General features: G+C 38.9%; 1 protein-coding gene across 1 annotated transcript in view; it reads left to right on the top strand.

The window, feature by feature from the left end:
• Window positions 1–20,072, top strand: part of LOC131245687 (uncharacterized) — a 113,755-nt gene that overhangs the window by 78,919 nt on the left and 14,764 nt on the right. The window contains exon 11 of the mRNA XM_058245298.1: window positions 1,643–1,750. Within this exon, the coding sequence (XP_058101281.1) occupies window positions 1,643–1,750 (108 nt within the window). The remainder of the gene's footprint in view (window positions 1–1,642; window positions 1,751–20,072) is intronic.

Consider the following 20,072-nt stretch of genomic DNA (forward strand, 5'->3'; position numbering starts at 1 on the left):
AGAAACTCGGATTTACCCAATTCTTCTGTTTTCACCTTGAAAATCCAAATTGCTTGCTTGAAATCCATTTCAAGGCATCAAAGTTAGCATATGCATGGATTTCAAGACATTTTGTTGCTAATTTGTTGGAAGAAAGAACAAATTTAAAAACATGATTTTCTCACCTTTGGGGTTCCGTCCCAAAATCCCACTCCAATCACTTTCTCCACCAAATATGTGTTCTAATGCAAATTGTCTCAAGTGTTGTTGTTAGAACCAATGTTTGAAATGTCGGTATCGCGTTACGTATCGCATCCTTGGGATACAGATACGTATCGGTTATCGCACGGAATATATCGTTTGTATCAGGTAATTTATCGCACTTTTTGGGAAACATGGGAAAACATTGAAAAAATGGTTATATTTTTCAATGAAACTTTAGGGATTGTTTAAAAAGACCTTAATACACACTTTTAAATCATAACATCTCAAAAAAGAAGTGCACATAATAGGTTTCCTTTGTATGGGGTCCTAAGCTATGTGTTGTCTGATTGAAATAATGCAACTATATTCAAATTGAATGTATAACATTTAGAGTGTATGTGATGATCATTTCATCTAAGTTCAAATACTACAAAATACTTCGAAATTAGTCTCAATTGATAGCTAGTTGAAGGGAATTAAAAATAATAATAATAATAATATTTCAATAAATTTTTATTAATTATTAAATAAAAAATGATTTTATTTAAAAAAAATTAATAAGGACTTAACAAATCAGTATATCAGCCCTCAGACATGCTTGATTCCATATTTGGAGTGCAACGTTGTAAGCAATTTATGAGAAATAGGGAAATTTTGTTTTTTTCCCAATTTTCCTCAAATCGGACCACCTACTCTCAAAATTTGAAATTAGAGTGTATGTGATGATCATTTCATCAAATACTCCAAGTACTTCGAAATTAGTCTCAATTGACAGTTGGTTGAAGGAAATTTTTGAAATAAATAAATAAATAAAATGGAGAACATGAAGAACCAGTGGATATCGAAATCAAAGCTTCAACTTCATGATTTTTCATGCAAAACATGAACCAATGGATTTATAACCATTTGATACTGATTTAACATGATTTCAAAAACAAAAAAAAAGATTTTAAATTAAAAATGCTCAATGGATCGAACATGTGGGATATATCAGCACTACCTGTGCATTTCGTATCGCACAAGTGGGATACAAGATATATCGTGGGATATATCAGCCGATATCATCGATATTTAAAACATTGGTTAGAACACAACCACAAATGGAATCCCTAAAAAATTTTGGCAAAAAGTTTTTCTTTCTTTGATTTTTTCTAATTTATGCTTATTTATGCTATTCCGGTTGAAACAATGTTATTGTTGTCATATTGTAGAATATCTATTCCAATCATCAATTGTATCGCATCTATTGGAGAAGCGATATATCGGCCAATATCGTGGATATTTAAAGCACACCCTTTTGTTCATAATGTGGGGAATGGAGCATGGTTTTCTTATTCGATTTCTTTTTCAAACTTCTCTATAATTATTTCTACTTTATTCTAGTTAAATCATTTCTTTTCTTTTGTTCATTGAAAATGCATGGAATATTTACACGTTATCATTTTCCCATGTATTTCAGCTGCCACAACAAGAAAATCCTTTTGATTGTGGTCTCTTTTTGCTCCACTATGTGGAACTGTTTTTGAAGGAAGCTCCAGTTAACTTCAGCCCAAAATTCTCAGAATTTGTAAGTGATCCTTTCTCATTCTACAAAATTTATGATGTTTTAGTTTTACTATCTCCCATGTGTAGGACCTGATGACCGTGGTGTTCCATGTTCTGGTTTTTTCTTGAAGTTAAATTAATTTTCTCGCTGTATATTTAGTTTCAATAATGCTAAGTGCGCGGTGTGCTCAAGGTAACGCCATTGTTTGGCTCTCACCTCTCAAGAAAGATCCAAGCCGGTCACCAAGTCCCATACTGTAGTCAGGCTAAGCTAATCATCAGGAGGGCTACATGTGTCCAAAAGAAATTTGTGATTAAGAGAAATTGATCATTGGTCCACATTCAGTGTACACTTGTGGCCCACCTGATGATCAGATCGGCATATTTCCCAGATAGGCATCTAGATAGTAGGGCCAACACAATCAGCAGATTCGATCTTTCACACTTGTGAGAGGCCTGGTGTCAGTGCGGTTGCCATTCCTCAGTGTTCTATAAACACCAACATCATCTAAGCCTTATCCCAATTATTATTCCTCAGTGTTCCATGAACGTCATCATCCTCATCTAAGTCTTATCCCAATTATTATTCTTTAGTGTTCTATAAACCTAATGGACTGATTATATCTATGCATATTCCATTGAAACAACCTCTTGTTGGTGTCACACACTTAATTGAAAATGCTGATCCTCTTGTCAAGATTCATGGTATCTAGGATTTTTCATTGACTTGTTGTAGCTTTTAGGCTTTTTCCATGAAATTTGAGGGAAATTAGACGAATTTTCATTGAACTGTTGTAGCTTTTAAGCTATTGACAACTTACGAAAAAGGGGGACGGTGTTATCAAATCTTCCTTGTTTGAAGAATGAAGAATCAATGGAGCATCATTTTATTCACTTGCCCTTTTGTGAAGGGGGCTTGGGACAGTGTTCTCCCTGTTTTAAATGTTCCTTAGGTTATGCCTAAGTCTGTGGAAGAGTTGTTTCTATCTTGGCATGAAGGAGTTCCTCGTGCCAAAGAAAGGTCCAAGCATCTTGCATTGCTCATGGTCATATGATCAATCTGGTTGGAGAGGAATAGGTGTTTAGGAGTGAATCTATTCCTATTGTTGTAAGAAAGGTGTCATCTCTTATCAAGGAGCTGAATCATAAGTCCCAACATCTATGAGGAAACTTGATTATTGATTCAAATGAGCTCATTGACCTCCCACTAGGTGGGGGAAGCTTCATGTGGACGAATAAACAAGATCGGCAAGTCATGTGCAAGTTGGACAGGTTCATTATCTCAATGGACTGGGAAAGCCACTTCATGGGTGTGTCAATTAGTGTTGCCAAGACAGGCATCGGATCATGTCCCTATCTGCATCGAGTTGAGGGGTATTGTGTGTGAGCCAATTCCTTTCCAATTCCAGTATTGGTGAGTAAAGCAAGGAGATGGTGGCAGAGTGGTGGAATGGATGTGTGGTAGAGGGGTGGGCTGGATATATATCATTGCAGAAACTTGAATTCGTTAGGATTAAGCTGAAAGAGTGGAACAAATCTAAATTTGGAGTTGATAGGTTGAGGAAAGAGGAGTTGCTTGGCAAGATTAGTGACGTTGATGGAAAAAGAGTGAGTAGTGTGTTTAATGATCGAAGACACTTGGAGAAAGATGCCCTTGTATCATCTCATCAAGCAATCCAAGCTAGAGAAGAAGCTATGTCGAGACAAGCTTGGGGCAATTTGGTTGAAAGAGAGATAGAAATACCTCTTTCTTACATAAGATCACAGATGGGAGTTGGAGAAACCAAATTCATAAGATCCATCGTCATAATATTTGTGGGAGGATCCCACATGTATTGAAATAATTGTTGACTTTATAAGTGCCCCTATGCGAAAGAAGATTGCATAAGACCAAGATTGGATGATGTAGGTTAGGAAAGTTGTTTGAGAGATGGATGCAAACGAGGCGACGGGTCTATATGACTTCTCCTTTACTTTCATCTAAGAATGTTGGGAAACTATAACAGAGAAGTTATGTATTCAATGAAGGAGTATCATGTCAGAGCTATCCTGAGCAAGGGTATGAATTCATCTTTTATTTCCCTTATTCCAAAGATTGAGAACATATTGATCGTGAAGACTTTAATCTTACAAGTTTCATTAGGTGAGTCTACAAGATCTTGGCTAAGACATTGTCCTTAAGACTAAGAGAGGTGCCAGAGTCAATTACATCCTCACTACAAGGAGCTTTTGTGAAGAAGAGAGATTGGACGGTATTTTAGTAGTGAATGAAGCAATTGATTCTAGAAAGAGGAGGGAGGAGACTGGATTATCATGCAAAGTGGACATGGAAAAGGCCTACAACCTTGTGGATCGGGACTTTTTGATGCATGCTCTCAAAAGGATGGGGTTTGGTTTACTATGGATGAAATGCATAAAAAAATGCATCAGTGCTTCTCTCTATCTTGTTAACGGTTCTCCCTCAGGCTTCGTTTTATAGTTTGAGATGGCTAAAGCAAGGGGATCTATTGTCCCCCACTCTTCACAATCGTGGCGGAAGGGTTGTGTATGCTGATGAGAAAGGCTATTTCTTTGACTTTGGCTGAAGGATTTAGGGTTGGAAGACCGGAGATGATTGTTTCTTACTTGCAATTGGCTAATGATATGCTCATATTATGTGAGGCTTTGAGAAATTAATTAAAAATCATTAAAGGGGTGTTAGGATTTAAAGTGGTCTTGGGCCTAAGAGTAAATTTAAGAAAAGGTGTGGTGACAGGGGAGCTATGGAAGGTAATTTAATGGCCTCTTTCGCAAAGGTCTTGGGGTGTAAGGTGTAGAGCCTTCCAGTGACATATCTTAGGCTCCTTTAGAAGGAATGCTAACATTGCATCTTTGTGAGACACGGTTGTAGAGAAGATTGAAAAGCATCCTTATAATCTCAGCCCTCTCTAACCTCCTGGTCTCCTTCCTATTCATGTTTAACATGTCAGTTGGAGTTACCAAAAGGATTGTAAAAAATCCAAAGGGACTTCTTGTGGGAAGATAGGGCAGAGGGTCATAAATTCCACCTTGTGTGTTGGAAAGATGTCCAAAAGAAAAGATCGGAAGGTGGCCTTTGTTTGGGACGGCTAAGGGGTCATTTGGATGCCTATAAAGTTTTAAGTTGTAAACACTTTACACTTGAAAAGAGTTTTAGGTGTAAACTGCTTACATGCTTTTTTTAAGGTAAGAAATGAAACTCTCTTATTACCAACCAGGTCAGAAGCCCAAAAAAAAAAAGAAAGAAGAGGAAACCCCCAACACACGAGGAAGAAAGAGAACACTAACACCCTAGGTCAAGGAAAAAACCTACAACCCGGTTTAGGGAAAGCCCACACCTTGGGCCAGGGGCAGGAGCTGCCCACACTCGGGCTAGAAAGAAAAAGCCTACAAGAAAATAGGAGAATCAGCTAAAGACAAGAACCGCACATGAGGCCCACAATATGAGACGTGGGCAAGCTTCTCCATGGCGTTCCTACGCAAAGAGGCAATAAAAGAAATTGAAGCTTGAGCTTTGGAGAACAGATTGCTTGTAAATTTAGCATCTAGATGCAACTTCCAAGGGGAATCCGAAGGAATCAAAATGATCTTTTGCAAATCTGGAGTGGGCACCTCCACCCAAATACTTGAAAGATCAATTTCAAGGAGCCTCATCAAACCAAGAGAAATGGAAGGCAAAAAAGAACTAGTGATATCCTTCCTTCCAGCTTCTGAAATGATTCCCCAGCAAAGAATGGGGGAGCATCACAAAGGAAACAGTTACTAGAAAAATGAGAGTTGTTAGAAACTACAACCCTTTCCTGATCAGAGTAGGGATAGTAGGAGGAATATCATGATAGTGGGCAAGTTACTACCAATCCTCAAGAATAAGATGTGCCTCCTAATATCCTCAATAATGAGATTAAACAAGAATTTCTTACCAACTCTTCTTTAAGAGAAAATACAAGAATTTCTTTCCATCCAAATATGCCACACAAGTGCAAGAAAACAAAGCTTAGCAATAACAAAACAACCATAGGTAGATGGCACAGAGTTAATAAGAAAAGTAACAACATCAAATACATTAGAGTGAGTCGGATTACCAACATCAAGCTCAATATGTAAAATTTTCCAAATCCAATAGGCATATTCATAGTCAGAAAACATATGCTTGTTTGATGCAATTATATCAGGACAAAATCTCGACAAGCGGCAAGGATGGAGGCAAAAGAGGGCTTCCCAATAGATTTGGGCTTCCATATGATTTCATCATCAAATTGATAAATCTTTAATGCTCTAATTTCACTAATAATTTGAGCTAAACCCCTCGAAGAACTGTTAGGGAGATTCTAATTTTCATTTAAGATGAGGTCATTAACCTTAGTATTTTCCCAAATGCCAAGACCATAAACCACCCTTCTGCCAAAGCAGTTAATAAGGCTACCATTGTCTAGCTAGGGATCATACTAGAAATTAATAGACTCACCATTCCTAATAAGAAATTTAGTATTTCCCAAAGCAAGAAGACGAACTGAGAGAATACTTCTCCAAGCCCAAGAAGCAATTGAGGGATCTTCAGGGACCAAATGGATCTATCATGAATATAAATTGAACCCAGGATCCCCAAAGACTTTACTCTTTAGTGAGGATTTTTCAAATTTGCTTTAAGAGATGAGCCTGACTAGAGAGCTCAGGAGAAGTGACTCTATGGCAAGGTGTTCTATATCTGTTATGATACGACTGTAAAGGCCAATACGTATAGGTAACAACCATGACAGTTACGCGATATGGGGGCGAAACGGGGTAGTTGGTTTTATGGGACTGTATCAGTCATTACAGGGGCCGTAATGGCCATTACAGAGCACATCTACTGTTAACCTCGTAATGATCGAAAAAAGACCACTTGTTTTATATTTAAATCCATGTTTCTCCTCGTTTTTCCACTTTTCTCATTCTAAAAACTTTCCTAGATTATTCTACAATAGATTTTTTACTACTCTTACTATAGTTTTTAGGATTAAAGTCGTATATTGAAGCAATTTGGGTGAATGAAAGCTTCGAGGGCCATTTTCAAAAAAATAGTAAAATGTGGTATTTATGCATTTTTTTTTTTCAATTTCTAATTCTAATGCTTGATTGTGATGTGTAAATATTAGAGACCCATAACCATGTTCATAAATTCACCAAACAACCAGATACAACACTCTTACAAAAGAGTGGACCGTTACACTGCCATAAACATGTTAAAAGTAAAAAATGAATACATATTTGGAATATTTACATTGTTCTACATTTTCTAAATTTTTTTTTCAAAATTTTTCAGGCAAAAAATAAAATCAAGCTTTACGAAGGTCATAATGGAAGTTACGCTCCCATATCGGCCGTTACGGTCAATACCCGCATCGGTAACGGTGGTGATTATCATGGCCATTGTTACCGACATGGAATACCTTGCTCCAAGGCCACCCTTCCATTTGGTCTTATAAACAACTCCCACCCACCCCACAGAGTTGACTTTGAGTCCGGCCCAAAGAAATTGCCTCATTCGCTTTTCCATAAGAGATACCTTTGGGCAACAGAAAGAAATTACTCCAAAAAAGATGCAAGCTAGATGTGGTAAATTTAGTAAGATCAAGATGCCCTGCAAAGGAGAGGAGCCATTTTCCAACCTCTTAGCCTCTCATTCAACCTGTTATTAAGAGGCTAGCAGTCTCTCAAATGAAGCCTCGTGGAAACCAAGAGAGGTCATAGATATCTGATTGGAAGTTCACCCCTTTTAATAGAGAGAATAGAAGATATATAAGCTCCTTTCAATCACAAGAGTTTGAAAAGATGATTTCACTCTCATCTAAATTAATTTGTAATCCTGATTGAAGACTGAAATTATCAAGCATCTCTTTGATATTCACGGCAATGACGGGATCAAGATTAGAAGATATCGTTAAATCATCAACAAAAAGAAGATGGGAAATGGTCACCACTCCTTTAGAAAAGGGAGACCTAATAAAACCATTGTTATGGCATTTGGAAAGCAAAGCAAAAAATATTTCCATAACAATAGAGAAAAGAAAGGGAGATAAAGGATCTCCTTGACGAAGACCCTAATTACTTTTAAAGAAATCACAAGCTTCTCCATTAACTAAAACAGGAAAAGAAGGATATGAAATGCAAAATCCACTTTATCCATTGAATATGAACTTCCATAGCTTCAAGGGATTTGAAAGAAACTCCCAACTAACATTATCAAAGGCCTTATGAAGTTCAACTTTAATGCACATCCCAACGGGCCCTTAATCGAGCTGAATCCTATAAATAAGATCATGACTGAGAAGGATATTATTTGAGATATCCCTCTCATGGATTAAAGTGGATTGGGAATGGCAAATGATATGAGGCATAATAGATTTCATTCTACCCACAAGGATTGTTAAAATTTTTTTACAGAGTTCATTTATAAGCGATATGGGCCTAAGATCATTGATGCTTCAATTTTATCAGACTTGAGAATAACCGCAATGAGTGTTTTTCACTTGACTAAGAAGAGACAAAGATGAGAAGAAATTGGATATCGCTTCGTAGACATCAAGTCCTATGATTGGCCGACACACTTTATAAAAGTGAGCATTAAAACTGTCAGAACTAGGCACCTAACCCATTCAATTTCCTATTCAATTTCCTCTTTGGAGATAGTCCCACAAAGGGAAGCCCCTTGCTCATTAGAAATTTTAAAGAGATTTTCCATGGAGTTAAAATCAATCTTCGAATAGGGATAATTAGGGGTAAGAATTTTGTGGAAATAGTCAATCAGAGCATCTTTAATTTGACTTTGATCATAACATAGATGACCATTCAAATTAGAGATCTCTCAGATTCTGGAGGACGATTGCTTGGCCTTAATCATAGTATATAAAAAAAACTTAAAATTTTAATTTTTAAGATTAAGGTTTCAAGAGCAGGCTTTTTACTTAAGAGTGAACATCACAAGAGATTAGAGATGGACAAGATGATTCTTAGCATCCCTCTCACTAACCAGATTGGAAGCAGAGGAATCCTATTGAATAATAGTCTGGACGTTCTTAAGAGAGATTTTAGCATTCTGAATTTGAATATTGATTAACAGTTTTGCCCTAAGCCAATTCTTAAGAGCGGTCTTCACACACCTAAGCTTGGAAACCACCACATACATGGGAGTCCCCACAACTCTACAATTCCAAGCACTCTCAACCACCAAGAAAAAATTATCCATTTTGCACTAGTGGTTGAAGAATCTAAAGGGAGATGTAGGACTAAATTGGCAATTGACAAGATCAATGAAGATAGGAGAATGGTCTGTGAGACCTAGATTAAGATCAAAAGCCTTGAAAGATGGAAAAGATGTGAGGAAGGTTGAATTACCCATAACCCTATCTAATCTACAACTGATTCTATCTTTACCAATACTTGAGTTAGACCAAGAGATTGTTTCCACTACTAGCAATATCATCAATAGCTGTCATATTATGGCATTCATTAAGTTCCTCAATCTGGGTCATTTTTGGAGGGGCACCACCTTGCTTATCGCCAATAAATCAAATGCAGTTTAAATCACCTGCAATAAGCCAAGGATGATTGGTAATACCCCAGATTTCCTCCGGTGCCGGTAGAGTATTCGTACATTGGACCCGACAACCCGTGCGTAGGCCCTCGTACCCATTCTAGTGTCTCGATATCTTACATCTAGTTTTCGTGCGCACGCGTGCATTTTCGGTCTTCCTAATAAGACCCTGACTGGCCGTGCACAATACGCGCCTATATGACCTGAACCTCAAGACCTCAGAACCCCCGTCATATCGACCGACCCATCGTTGCGGTTGCAGAGGTACCTTTCGTTTGCCCATGCGGCACTTGGTTTAAGTGTTATACCGCAAAGAACATTGGACCACGCATGAGCGCAAAGAATCGCGCACCGCACCCTTAATGGGCTTGGGCCCATGAAAGCCTTAGTGTAGAATGTCAACATCCTCCACTCACCATGAATTAATGGGAATGACAACATCCTCCACCCATTTAACCATGATGTCATCGTCCACTCATCCCTCATGCTCTCTCTCCATGTGACCTCACCTGCTCATGCATCATGTAAGAATGACACCTCACCTTAGCTTCTCTCTCCATATAACACCTCACCCTAGCCTCTCTCCTCATGACACCTCGCACAAAACCCATCTAACCATCCATGGCTAGTCATTTCTAATTAGAAATTCTAGAGAATAAGAGAGAGAGAGAGAGAGAGAGAGAGAGAGAGAGAGAGAGAGAGGTAGGCCACCTTTGGAGAGGAGATCCAAGCCATTCATCCAAGGTGGTTAGATCTATCCCTTTAGTTCTTCCTTTCTTTTCTTTTTGTGGACCCTGCCATGAGATTATGGTGGTATTTGGGTGGCCCCAAACCACATCCAAGTGGGCCACCCCTTTAAGAATTTATGGGAATGAAATCCCTTTGAGGAAGTATGGGAATCCAACATTGAATCTCATGATGCCCACTTTCGTGCATGTGTTTCTACATCATTCTAATTTATTTTGATTATGTTTTTTAGGTCCGAATTTTCTAAGATGATGGTATACGTGTTGAATATTGTATGTACCAAATTTAGGGTCAATCTGATTTGTCTAACCTATTCATCTAATTTATGCAATCTGGACCATGTTTGATGTCCAGGTAGTGGTCAGCACTGGTGCCCTTCTGAACGGCCTAGATTTATGATGTCTCCACAAATATCTAATGGGGCACAAAATTTGTGTTATGATAGTATACTTAATGAGGAATGTATGTACCAAATTTGGAGTTAATTCGATCTGTATAACCCATTCATCCAATTTATACAACTTGGGCCATGTTTACTGTCTAGATTTAAGGTATCCAAAGAGATCTAATTGGGCCCAAAATTTGTGTGATTATAGTATACTTGATGAAGAATGTATGTATCAAATTTGGGGTCAATCTAATCTATATAAGCTATTCATCCAATTTATGAAATTTGGGTCATGTTTGCTATCCAGTGCAGTGGTTAGCACTGCCATAGTTTTGAACGGTCCAGATTTAAGGTGTCTAAAGAGATCTAATTGGGCCCAAAATTTGTGTGATGATAGTACACTTGATGAAAAATGTATGTACCAAATTTGGAGTCAATCTGATTTGTCTAACCACTTCATTTGATTGATATAACTTAGACCAGATTTGTTGTCTGGTGCATTAGTCAACACTAACACCCCTCAAAACAGACCAGATTGTGGGTCCCACAAATATATGATAGATTCCAAATTTTGTATGATAGACGTAAACTTGATAAAATAAAAATAAAATGTATGTATCAAATTTGAAGCTAGTTTTTTATGTATAACTCCTGATGGGGGGCCCACCACGATTTTTTTGCAATTCAACCCATCCAAATGGACACAGACCCGGACGAAGGACCACACAAATATCAGCTTGTCCTAGAACCTTTTTGTGGGACCCACCGTGATGTTCATATGCCACCCGAACATTCACATGGGTTATATCTACTAAGCCAGACTTGAAACAAAAATATTAGTTTGATCCAAAACTTAGTGGGTGACACCGTAGAACCCATTTGATATATACGTTGCATTATTACGATAGTTGGTTTGACCATGGGCCCCACCTTGATGACTATGCTTGGGTAGGGAGGCCCACATTCATATATGTGATTATATTTGTGCAGCCCATAACCGTGGGCCCTTTGGATACGAGTGTTGGGCGACGATAATGTTAGGTTACATTGATGTATGGTTATGATGATGTGTGGCTATGATGATGATGGTTGTGATTTTATAGTTCATTCGGCTCATTAGGCATGTTGTAATATAATAATTATGCATGTAGTTACTTATCAATTGTTTATTGGGCTTTGGAAGGGCCCACTTGCCTATTGGGCCTTAGGAAAGCCCATTTTCCAATCGGACCTTACGAAAGTCCACTTGTTCACAGGCCTTGTGGAAGCCCACTTTGTTCATGGGCCTTGAGATGTCCACTTGCTTACGGGTCTTATGAAAGCCCGCCAAAAGAATTGGGCCTTTCCATAAACCCACTACAAATGACCCATATCCGATTGAATGAATGATATATATTGATTTGCCAATGATAGGATAGTACATGCTTTTTGCATACATCCGACATTATCATAGCATATCCATGTGTACATCCCAGGAAGAGGAAGATCGAACTTTGGCCCTCGTGTTGGTCAAAGGAAATATTAGACCCTTGTTTTCGCCAAGTGAAATATGTGATTTGATATTAGGCCCTCGTGTTGGCCAAGGGGAATATGTGATATGATATTGGGTCCTTGTGTTGACCATGTGAAGTATGTGATATGATATTAGGCCTTCATGTTGGCCAATGGGAATATGTGATTTGATATTGGACCCTCGTGTTGGCCATGTGAAGTATGTGATATGATATTAGGGTCTCGTGTTGGCCACGTGAAATATGTGGCATGATATTAGGCCCTCGTGTTGGGCAAGGGAAATATGTAATATGATAGTAAGCCCTTGTGTTGGCCAAGTGGATTATAGGTTGCATTGTATGATTGTCGGGCGACCCAGGCCCGAGGGGGTGCTCTGCCCAGGATTGATTCCTAAAAGGCCGAGTGGCCCATCTGTGTGATGAGGTAACAAGGCCTGAGGGAGTGCTCTGTTCGTGATTGATTCCTATGTGGTGCAGTGACGAGACCCAATGACTGTGTTGTATTGCGGAGCGACCCATCATATTCCCCCGATGTGGTGATAGGACCCGAGTAGTGTGGATACGTGGTGACGGTCCTCGTGTTGGTCTAACCAAATTCGTCGATGGTTTGATCTAGACTTAGAACCATACAAACGCCTTGGGGGACGTAGGAGTAATCTTCCATGCGAAAAAGCCCTACTTTCCAGCTTGGGGAGGCAATTGGTCCCTAGGGTACGATACCCGACAATTACCCCAGTTGGGCACTAGGAAGCCCCTATCTTCATGTGCATACCTGCTAGGAGCAAGGGAGAGAGTGGCGAACCTACCGTTGGGGAACGGTTGCACCCATCCCCTAATCTTATTAGGAGGGATGTGAGGTTGTCCTTGATGTTATTAATTTTTGAAGTATTTGGAGTATTTAAGAGATGGTGCACCACATGCATCTAGCTTTTGTACACATGTTACATTTCATTTACATCCATTATACATTACTCACTCGAGTTGGTAAATGTGCAACTAGACTATCAAGTGTTTATTTGTAGTCGCAAATATTTCGGTTAGTTATGGGATTAACCTAAGATTAGGAATTTACCACCTTAAAACTTACTATCCAAATTAGGTATGGGACTAGCGTGGATATAAGTTCTTGGTGCTGGATCCCACAGCTCACAAAACTGCGCACTACTATCCCAACTATACCATGTGTTGGTTATATCCTCTACTTGTTGTAACAAGATGATAACATGCTTAGTTATTCACTTTTTATATGTGATTATCTGTGCTTTACTCTATTTAGTTGTAAATACTACTTGGTTATAATATGACATGATTACCCGCGCTATGCTTTGATCCAGCAATGTTATGCCTTTGTTTTGGCCGAGTACGCCACTTGATAAAACTACCCACTGGGCTTCCCTAGCTCATACCAATGCTCCTCTTATACTTACAAGTAGGACTCGTTAATGGATGCATGTAAGCGCAACTTCTTTTGGGTTCCATTTTTCATAGCGTATTGTTATTTTGAAACATCGAGGAAGGTACTTTGAAATGGACATTTATATATGAGTTTCATGTTCTTTGATTATTTCCTATGTCATTCATGGCTATCATTCGAAAAAATAATAATTTACAGTGAGTTTTATAGTGGTGTTGGACCCCACAACTCACTGTAAATCCGAGAAATTGGAGAGCTCGTTCGACGAGTCCGGAGCACGATAAAGTGGTATCAGAGCATGCTCTTGGTAACACCTAAACATAGGATTGTCATTTGAGAACTTAGTCAAACTTAAAGTAGGATTCCCAGTGTGATAACCTAGATTGAAGAATAGAATCCTGTTTGATTGGGAACTTAGAGACAATAAAAGCAGGGCTCCTGGTTTGCGAACCTAGTTGGAATTAGGATCCCCATGTGCAGAACATAGAGATGATGAATCTCAGGAATCCAGTGTGTGAACCTAACCAAGTTAGGATTCCTAACTGGAGAAGAGATTCCGAACTTAGCATCCTGGATTGCAGAACATAGAAATGTTGGACTCTAGATCTCCTTTTTGTCACCTAGAGGGTTGCCATGTTTCTGAGATTTTGATTGCTTGATTGAAATGTTTTGTTTGAAATTTCGAGGACGGAATTTTTGTGACGGGGCTAGATTGTAATACTTTGGATTTCCTCTGGTGGCCGATAAAATGTCTGTACATTGGACCTGGCAACCCATGCGTAGACCCTCGTACCTAGTGTTTTAAATATCGACAATATTAGTCGTTATATTCCACAATATATCTTGTATCCCACCTGTGCGATACGAAACTCACAGGTAGTGCCGATATATCCCACCTATTCGATCCCGTGAGCATTTTTTATTTTCGATCCATGTTTTTGTTGTAAATCATATTAAAGCAATGTCAAATGGTTACAAATCTATGATTCTTCATGTTTTCCATGAAAAATCATGGATTTGAAACTTCAATTTCGAGATTTGGGGGAGATGGGTGAAGTTGTGGAAAATTGAGAACAAAAAAAAAATTTCAATTTCTCGCAAATAAGTTGCCATCTTTGTATCCAAACACAATTAAAAATGTATATAACCTGATCTAGTGATTCTTCTTTTGCTTTTGAATGTATTGCTTATGTTTCCATACATGTCTTCTAACGTTTATAAATTATATTAATAGACTTTGAATATACTTGCATCAGGTCAGTTGGAAAGCGCATATATTAGGACCACATACAAAGGAAACCCATATTATGTGCATTTTTTATTTTTTTTAATGTTTTAATTTCTAAGTGTGTATTAATGTCTTTTTCAACAATCCTTGAAGTTTCATTAAAAAAATCGACCAATTTCCCAATATTCCCGTGTTTCCCAACAACAACGATACATAATGCGATACAACCGATATATCCCATGCGATAACCGATATGTATATGTATCCCAAGGGTGTGATACATTACATGATAATGATATTTAAAACATTGCTTATACCCATTCTAGTGCCTCGATATCCTACGTCTAGTTTTCGTACATACATGCGCATTACGAGGTCATCCCATAATTTCTTTGTAATAATCGATCATTAAACACTCTGGTAAAATGGCAAGGTGTTTCGTATCCATTACGATACGCCCGTAAAGGCTGATATGTATAGGTAATGGCCATGACTGTTAGGCGATACGGGGGTGATAAGGGGCAGTTCGTTTTTTGAGACCGCATCAACCGTTATGGTGACCGTAAAGGCCGTTACAGGGCATGACGACCGTTACTCCCGTAACGGTCAAAAAAGGATCACCTTTTTTTCTATTTAAATTCAAATTTCTCCTCCTTTTCACTTTTCTCATTCCAAAAACTCTCCTATATCATTTTACAACAAATTTCGACCACTCTTACTATAGCTTTTAAGATTAAAACTGTGGATTGAAGTGATTTGAGCGAATAGAATCTCTGTGGGCCTTTTTTTCAAAAAATTGAAAAAGCAATATTTATGTATTTTTTTGATTTCTAATTCTAATGCTTGATTGTGATGTATAAACATTTGATACACAATCATATTAAACAATTCACTAGACAACCTGATACAACACTCTCACCAAAGAGTGGACCATTACGCTACCATAAACATGTTAAAAAAAAAAAATGAATACATATTTGAAATATTTACATTATTCTTGATTTTCTAGATATTTTTTCAGAAATTTTCAGGCAAAAGAAAATTTTCAACCGTTACGGGGATCATAATGGTCGTTACGGCCCCGTATCAGCCGTTATGGCCAATACCCATATTGGTTATGGTGGTGACTATTACAGCCACCGTGACCGATACGGAAAACCTTGTAAAATAGAGAGATCCCGAAATAGTAGATTGTAAGGAACAATGGATAAGCTGATCCTTAGTTATAAAAACATTGAGAGAGAAATATTCCAAGCAATAATAACACTACTATAAAAACAGTAATCCACATTTGAGTCATATTGCCATGAGCTAGGAAGGATGAAATTTCAAATGCTATAGAGATTGGGCTTACGGGTACGCAATTCAATTATGCAAATAAGGGATAAATTAAAGCTAACAATGCTATCCTTAATTAATGTCCTTCTGCATAAGGAACCTATTCAACCCCCTCACGTTTTAAGTGTATCTTCATGGTTAACTATTGGATGTCTAGGAGAGGAAGATGAGTAGGTCGAAACACTCCGAATAACGTGCCTAATGGATTCATTTAGTTCAGCCAAAACCGTGGCATCTACATGTGTTGCCATCTAGGTTTGATAACATTTTGAAGGTGTTCGAATGAACATTTAAGGCTTCTAAAACACTAAGGGGTCGTTTGGCACCATGGATTTGGAGGGATTTCAAATCCCCTAGTTATTTAGCACCATAAAATAACTGGGGGTTTCAAATCCCCTCAAAGAGGGGTTTTGAAATCCATGGCGAAAGCTTGGATTACATCTAAAATCCTTCCAAGAGCTGCATGTGTAACATGTGTGTCACTAGACTATTAATCTATTGGGCACATGGCCCACTAATGATATCCCAAACAAATAAATTATCAATTGCATCACTACAATTACTTCAATATAATGATCAACATCGTCCAAACATTGTCCATGTAAATCAATGGTTAAAAATTGTTGGTTAGTCACTCGGACATGATCTTGTGCTTGTGGCCCATCTGAGACATGGAATTTCATTATTTTCGGGCTAAGTTTATATTTCAGCAGGCTTATTACAACCATTGTGTCAAACATTACATACGTTCACTAATTAGAGATATTAAAGTTGATTTAGTAATTAAGTTCAAACCCCTATAAATATACCATGCATAGCTACCTTTGGATTAAAGTTGATTCCTAATCTAGGGTGCCAAACACAATAGGAGGATTTCAAATACAGGGGGTTCCAAATCCACACTCACAAACAGGCCCTAAGTGTTCTTTGCCTTGGTGATCTAGATGATCGAGGATAGAGTGATGGTTTCAACCATGGCGACTTGCTCCGCCCTGGAATCAGGTGTGGAACCTTGCTCTACCATATGGCCAACCCTAGATGAAGAGGCCACAGGAGGAGGACCAGATGAATTGTTAGAGATGGAAGATTTCTCAACCCAAACTTGTTTCTGAGTTCCAAGCGGGTCACATGAGATCGACTACGATTTTAGCCCTAAGTTGGAGAGGGGTCACTTGGTCGAGTGGATTGTGAGTTTTCCTTAGGTGTAGTGGGACAATCAATGTCCAAATGATTAAGGTACAACATTTCACACAGAAGGCTTGCAAGCATATTCTTCTCATTGGTTTATAACCACACCCCGACATTCTATTTCAACTGAGGGAAGCAATGGTGAGTCCACTCCAATCTCTACACAAACTCTAGCATAAGCTGGCCGAGACCTGGAAGCAGTTGACTTGTCAGTAAAGAAAGGTTGTCCAATCAAGCTTGCTTAGACCATTATTTGTGTGGTAGGTGTAGCGCAAGTTAGGAAACTTGATCCAAAGGGGAATAGAGTTAAGATCCTCTTTTTGGAGAGAAGTGGTAGCGGTCCATCTCTTGAGGATGAGAGGATGACCATTCACCGACCAAGTTCCATTCTCTAGCACTTCTTGACTTTTGTCAAAATTATTAATACTTGCATAGATAGAAGCCATCATCAAGAGTGATAAAATCAATACCAGATTTGACCTTTTCAAGGAAGTTTTTCACAGCAAGGAATTGGGGTTGTTTTCCAGCAAAGTATCTAACAAGCACACTCCCATTGCTTTTCCACTAACAATGCTTCACTTTCGGTGAACGTAGCATGTAGGGGAGCTTCTGGCTTAGGCAGAATAATTTTTAAGGCCAAAGATGAGTCAGCCTTTTTCTTAAACAGATTGGCCCATCCCCCTGTTTGCCCGAGACCCGGTCCATTTCCCAAACTCAAAAGAGTCCTGAAGATGGGTGTAAGAAGGATTCTGTTAAGGGGCCTGAGGTCAAATTGGGAGAGCCAGAAGAAGACAGTCCAGAAAGGGACGCAACGGCTGCAGACCTTTGATGGAACGGCCCAGAAATTAGACCACGCACATAAATAGCTGGCTGAGAAACTGGACCATGCACAGCTGCAGGCCCTTGTTGGCCTGTCCCAATTGTTCACGAGCTGGAACTGGACCCATTTCCAATTTGTGTTGCCTACTGATCATGGGCACCAGGCTCACTCTGCTGCTGCCCTTGAAGTCCAAGCCTAGAGCTTGGCCCAGTATCAGTCACCACCTGCTGAGAGGTTGAGGTAGGTAGGGAAATAGATCTAGGTGTTCCCCTAGGCCTAGTTCCAGGCCGACTTGCAGCACGACCAAGCCCAGAAATAGCAGGCCCAGGAAAAGGAGATGGGCCCAATATAGATGAAAGCCCACCAATAGTTTCAGACCCTGTCTCTGTAATGGTCGGATTTCTGACCGTTAAACCTGCAGCAGGGAGAGAAAAAGGTTATCATTGGAGGGAGGGGGTTGCCGGTGACTACCTGAGACATCCTTGCCCGCAACTTGCTTCGAGACACATGATCAGTTGTAGCTTGCATCTCCGGCAATGGTAGATTTGGTGTAGCAGCTATTACCATTGAAACAGGGAGTGTAGAACAGCTACACAGGAGTAGATGTATCTGCTTAGGGAGACTTGCAGATGTTGAAGAAGTAAAGTCCGATTGAGAAGGCTGATTCTCTGCAGGCCCGAGCTGCTGCCAATCAACTAGAGGTGAATCTCCATTGATTCTGGTGGTTAGAACTCTCCTACGGCATTGCAACAGAAATTTCGCCTCTCATCATTTCCTGCAATGGGTCTCGAGGAAGGATATATGTTTTTTGGGCAATGATAGCATCTGCAATGATCTCAACCTGCTCAGCCCGATTCATTTTCAGATATTGCTTCAATGTCAATGGACAAATCATCTTCCTCTGTTTCAGACGGCAATGACTATTTTCCTTCACAAAACTTGAGAGTGCTGATTCTCTACCATGTTTATGGAAAGAATGGCATAATGAATTTTCTCCTCATTTCTAGTACAAAATCTGTAGGACCCTTCCAATGAGAAGTCAGTGTTTAGATCAGAGATGGCTACCTGGTTTCTGTTTGCTGGACGTCACCTAAACATTGTATCATCAATCAGAGAAAGATTTCAAAGGTTCCAGGAAGATTGAAAGCAAGAGGGGATAAAAGAGGGGTGGAGGAAAGAAAGGAGAGAGCAGAGAGTAAAAGAGAGAGTGGTAATCTGTTTGGCTTTTAAAGTGGTCAACAGATTATGCATTTGGCTAATTCGTAAAGTGTTTACAATATATTAAATAAGTATTCACGCCATAGAGCTTGGGAAGGTAAATCCCGCCAAAATCTGCAAATCACATAAAAAGGACTTGATGTTATAGGGCCCTAGGAGAGCATCAAAGCATGCATGCATTGGACGGATTGGATGTCCTCCACCCATCATAGTGGGTCCATATGCAATCTAGAAGTTTTTAATGGTGGACATCCCATCCTTCCCTCTCATGTGGTCCGTTTGATGATCAATTAGGTTGTTTTGAGAACCACAGGAGAGCATCAAGGAAAGCACATTATGGATAGCTTAGATGTACCGTGCACATCATGGTGGGCCCCACACATCATGAGTGTGTATCAACCTTGGTGTTTTACTATGTATAATATCTTTTTAGCTTTAAAGACTTTACCTGTAATCTGAAACATAGCTTTTTGCTGGGTTTCAGATTACAGCTAAAAGTTGTAATAAGTGTTCGAAATATCGGTATCGCGCAATGTATCATACCCTAGGGATACAGATACGTATCATTTATCGCACGGGATATATCGGTTGTATCGCGTAATTTATTGCACTTTTTGAGAAACATGGAGAAACATTGGGAAAATGGTTGAATTTTTCAATGAAATTTCAGGATTATTATAAAAAAAAAAAAAAAAAAAAAAAAAAAAAAAAAAAAAAAAACCTTAATATACACTTTTAAATCATAAAATCTTAAAAAGGATGTGCACATAATATGTTTCCTTTATATAGGGTCATAAGCTATGTGTTGTCCAATTGAACTAAAACAACTATATTAAAAAATAATGCATAACATTTATAAATGTATCAAGACATGTATGAAAACGCAACCAATGCATTCAAA

This window comes from Magnolia sinica, chromosome 1, assembly GCF_029962835.1.
Source record: "Magnolia sinica isolate HGM2019 chromosome 1, MsV1, whole genome shotgun sequence".
NCBI lineage: Eukaryota > Viridiplantae > Streptophyta > Magnoliopsida > Magnoliales > Magnoliaceae > Magnolia > Magnolia sinica.